Source organism: Anomaloglossus baeobatrachus, chromosome 7 (assembly GCF_048569485.1).
Source record: "Anomaloglossus baeobatrachus isolate aAnoBae1 chromosome 7, aAnoBae1.hap1, whole genome shotgun sequence".
In the NCBI taxonomy this organism is placed as follows: Eukaryota; Metazoa; Chordata; class Amphibia; order Anura; family Aromobatidae; genus Anomaloglossus; species Anomaloglossus baeobatrachus.
Genome location: NC_134359.1, coordinates 298,752,890 through 298,757,391, shown reverse-complemented (window position 1 = coordinate 298,757,391; position 4,502 = coordinate 298,752,890). Strand labels below are relative to the sequence as shown.

At 45.4% G+C, this 4,502-nt stretch overlaps 1 protein-coding gene across 1 annotated transcript; it reads right to left on the bottom strand.

Annotated features, from left to right (window-relative positions):
• Nucleotides 1-2,573: 2,573 nt before the first annotated feature.
• On the bottom strand, nucleotides 2,574-4,230 carry LOC142246502 (E3 ubiquitin/ISG15 ligase TRIM25-like). The gene has a single exon (XM_075319564.1). It carries the CDS (start codon nucleotides 4,228-4,230, stop codon nucleotides 2,662-2,664), a length of 1,569 nt encoding a protein of 522 aa, XP_075175679.1. The 3' UTR covers nucleotides 2,574-2,661.
• Nucleotides 4,231-4,502: the final 272 nt, after the last annotated feature.

The following is a 4,502-nucleotide window of genomic DNA, read 5'->3' as shown; positions in this document are numbered from 1 at the left end:
CCTCACCACCGCTGGAGCTGCCGCCTCATCACCGCCCCACCTCCTGTCTCCTCCCCAATATCCTATAGAATATACTGTAAGTCCACAAGGGCAGGGTCCTCTTCCCTCTGTACCAGTCTGTCTATTGTAACTTGTGTATGTATTCTGTATGTAACCCCTTCTCATGTACAGCACCATGGAATCAATTCTGCTCTATAAATAATAATAATAAAAAAAATAATAACAATAATAATCTGCTTGTGAGCCGACAAAATCATTGTAGACAGAGGATTTTCAGAGAAAGGTTATTTATTAACTATTATTATTTTTAGGACAATTCTCCCATTAATATTTATTTTATAACTGTAGTTTTTATTGAATTATATAAAGTTTAACAGATTATATCAGTTAATATAAGCCCAATACAGTCATAGACTATAACAAAAAGTATATCAGTGCAAGAAGAAAACATTGAAGCTCATCCATATAACTTTATACCATCCAGCGGCTCCTGAACTAACTGCATAATATTACAAGAATTATAGACTTGTGAAGCTAAATATCCACAGGGCCTTTAAGGGAACCTGCCACTACTTTTTTGGCTTATGAACTGCGGCCACTGTATATAAGAGCCCAGGCCGAGGGTATAACATAAAAAACACTTTATAATACTTACCCAACGGTCACGCGGTGGGCCTTATGGGCATCTCCGTTGTCCGGTGTCGGCGCCTCCTTTTTCGGCCATCTTCGTCCTCTTTCTGAAGCCTGGGTGCATGACGCGGCTACATCATACACACTCCTGTGCAGGCGTACTACAATACTTTGATCTGTCCTGCTCAGGGCAGATCAAAATGTGTCTGCTCAGGACCTGAATGCCGGTGAGTGTGTATGACGTTGGACCCGTCATGCACCGCGGCTAGAGAAGAAAAACAACAAAGATGGCCAAAGAGGAGGGTCCGGCACTGGACAACAAAGACACCCATAAGGCTCACAGCGCGACCGTTAGGTAAGTATTATAAAGTGTTTTTTATGTTCTCACAGTGGTCCGGGCTCTTATATACAGCATGTTAGAATGCTGTATAAAAGAGCCCAGTGGTGGTGGTCGCAGCTTATAGGCCGAAAAAGTGGTGACAGGTTCCCATTAATACATCTGTCTCTGAAACAGTTAACCTTAAAGGGAACCTATAACAAGATTTGGGGGCTATAAGCTGCGGCCACCACCAGTGAGCCCTTATATACAGCATGTTAGAATGTTGTATATAAGAGCCCCGGCTGCTGTGTAGAACGTAGAAAACACTTTAGAATACAATACTTACCTAAACGGTCGGTATGGAGCAGATGTGTAGGATGGGCGTCTCCATTCTCCGATACCGGCGCCTCCTCTTTCGACCATCTTTGTCCTCCTTCTTCTGAAGTCGGGGTACATGACGCTGGGGTCCTGCGCAGGCGCACTTTGATCTGTCCTGAGCAGGGCAGATCAAAGTATTGTCGTGCGTATGCGCGGGACCTCAATGCCGGCTATTGTGGATGACGTCGGACGCGTCATGTACCCCAGCTTCAGAAGAAGGACACAGATAGCCAAAAGAGGAGGCGACACACCCGGAGATCGGAGACGCCCATCCGACCCATGTGCACCACATCGACCATTTATGTGAGTATTATAAAGTGTTTTTTACGCTCTACACAGCGGCCTGGGCTCTTATATGCAGAATGTCAGAATGTTGTATATAAGAGCCCGGTGGTGGTGGCTGCAGCTTATAGGACCCAAATCTGCTGAAAGGTTCCCTTTAAAGGTATCAAACCAAAAATTGACAGACAGAGGACTGACACACTAGGGATAAAGGAGGGGGTGGGGGGCAAAGGCTGAGTAAGACCTCATTGATAAATTGGGCCCAAAAATAATCCCATGGAGCCCAGGTACATTCAAAATCATCAACTATAGCATTCAGCAGTGTCGTCGAATATTCCATCCTGTGAATGGAATGAATGGAGTAGGGTGGGGGAATCGGACTTTTTTTCTGGCTGATGTTAGAAGGTGTAGGACAGTTTTGCTGAATTCTTCCCCAACCCTCTAGGTGTGACATTAAGCAGGTAGATTGCCGGATCCAGCCCCACCTCCACAAATAGAACCTCTTGTATCATGGGGCAGGTCCATAATATGTGAAAGTGTGACCCAACCGACAAACAACAACACCAGCAAACACTCAGGAGTTGAGGATTTCATTTATTTGGGAAGGTGTGATCCCAAAACATCATGATCTTATATTGATTTTCTGTATATGAGGTACATATGAAGGGTTTCGCCTCATGCCAAATATTCTGCTGTGTCTGGGGGGAAAGTTCCCTCTCCAATAAAGACTCCCACCAAGCTACTTATGAAAAAGTTTTTAAAAAGATCGGTTTGAAGGAAATAAATTAACCTATAGATATTGAATATTAACCCTTTAGTTAACGGGCCTCTCCTACAAAGCATTCCAAACTCCCATTAATATTTCCCTTCACCTCAATCATTAATTCTGCTTGTGATCACAGAGGTAGAAAAAAAAATCCAAAAGGAAGAATCCCCCCATGACTCCCACCATATACATTGTATAAAGGGTCCTGCTGATACCTCACTATATACAGAGGTGTCCATGTGACGAGGAATAATGTGATTATCAGGTGACGTGGAGGACATCGGCCTCAGCTTCTTATTGTCACAGAGGCTTCATCAGTCACATAGAAGAGAACATGTAGGGGTTCAGTGAAGGAGGCGGTGAAGGTGTGTAAGTGTCTGATGGGGTCACACAGCTCATAGAAGGACAGACGCCCGGCCTCATAGTCTAAGAAGAGACCAAGTGTCGGACACATTGGCTTTACACTGAGGGTTAGTGGGACTGAGTTGTGCAATGCATCATACTTTCCATTATACATATGCAAGCACCAAGATTTATCATTATCTCCGATACCAGACTGTTTTCCTTTCCTTTCTATACTGGGATAGCACAATCCGATGAAACAGATACCTTTCTGGTTCCACTCCACCTCCCAGTAATGTCCTCCTGAGGAGAGGCCACATCTGCTTAACACTTGAGAGTAAGTCATAAATCTTCCTGATGATTCTGGTTTCTTCTGGTTTTCTTCTGAACCTGTTGCTGTTTTCAGATCTTCTGATAACGTCACCCATCTATGAGCAGTGTCCACATCCAGCAATATGTCTGGGACATGGACCCCGAGCTGTGATGTTACATTGGTGACAATATCCCTCATAGATTGGTGTAAGGTCAGTGAGATCAGAACCTCATCCAGATCCTCCTCAGAACTGACCTCTCCACCATCTCCCCCTGTGTCCTCCTCACCTCCATGACTACACTCTGTAATGTCACTTTCTTGTAAGAGTGTTATTGGGTCGGTGACACCACACATCTCCTCCATGTGACCCATCTTCCTGGACAGCTTGTTCTCCTGTATTTCCAGCTTCTGGATCAGATGAGAAATCTGGGACACAATCTTCTCCTCCTGCCTGGAGACCTCGCTCAGCGCTTTCTTTTCTGCCATTTCCAGTTGCTTCTTAATGTCCATAAATATCTTACTGATGTTCTTCCTCTTATCAGAGGCTTTCTCCTGGATCTTCCTCTTATGATCCTGCAGATTCTGGATTCTTGTATGACTTTTTACTTTTTGTAGGCTTAGATCATCCAAACATTTCCTCATTTTCTTTTTCCTTCTCTCAGTGGCAACATCCAGTAGCTCAACGTCATGTCCCTTGTGGTCTCCGGCCACCCAGCAGGACACACAGATACAGGCGTCATCTCTAGGACAGTAGTATTTCAGCAGCTCATTGTGTGTGGAGCATTTTTGACCCTTAAATGTCAGGGTAGGTTCAATAAGATTGTGATTCACAGACTTGTTATGGGCTGTCAGATGTTTATGACACAAGGAGGTCTCACACTGCAGACATGTTCTCACAGCCGGGGCAGGAGACTTTGTACAGTAAGTGCAGAAGATTCTGGTCTCCTCCATCTCAGGCTGAGTAGATGAGAAACGCTCCACTATGTTCTCCAGCTTGTGGTTCTTCTCCAGGGCCGGACGCTCCGGATATTGTGCTCTGCAGTCAGGACAGGAATACACTCCAGCCGCCTCCTGTGCATCCAGCGCACTCACAATACACGAGCGGCAGAAGAAGTGTCCACATCTCAGGGATACGGGATCTGTATAGAGGCTCAGGCAGATGGAGCAGTTCAGCTCGTCCCTCAGCTCAGCAGACGCCATTGTAGAGTGAAAGAGCAGGAACCGAAAGTGAAAAAGTTTCTTCCCATAAGAAGGGTGGAGAGTCTGTGCAGAAGAATTAACCTCTGCAGCTCCATGGTTGTACTCACTGATAAGTTACACTTAAGGCTATGTGCCCACGCTGCGGATTTGCCGCGGATTTTGCCGCGGATTTGCCGCGGATTTCCCGAAAATCTGCAGCAGCAGCACTTCCAAGCCATTTCAATGGCATTTTGGAAATGCTGTGTCCATGCTGCGGATTTTTCTGCTGCAGA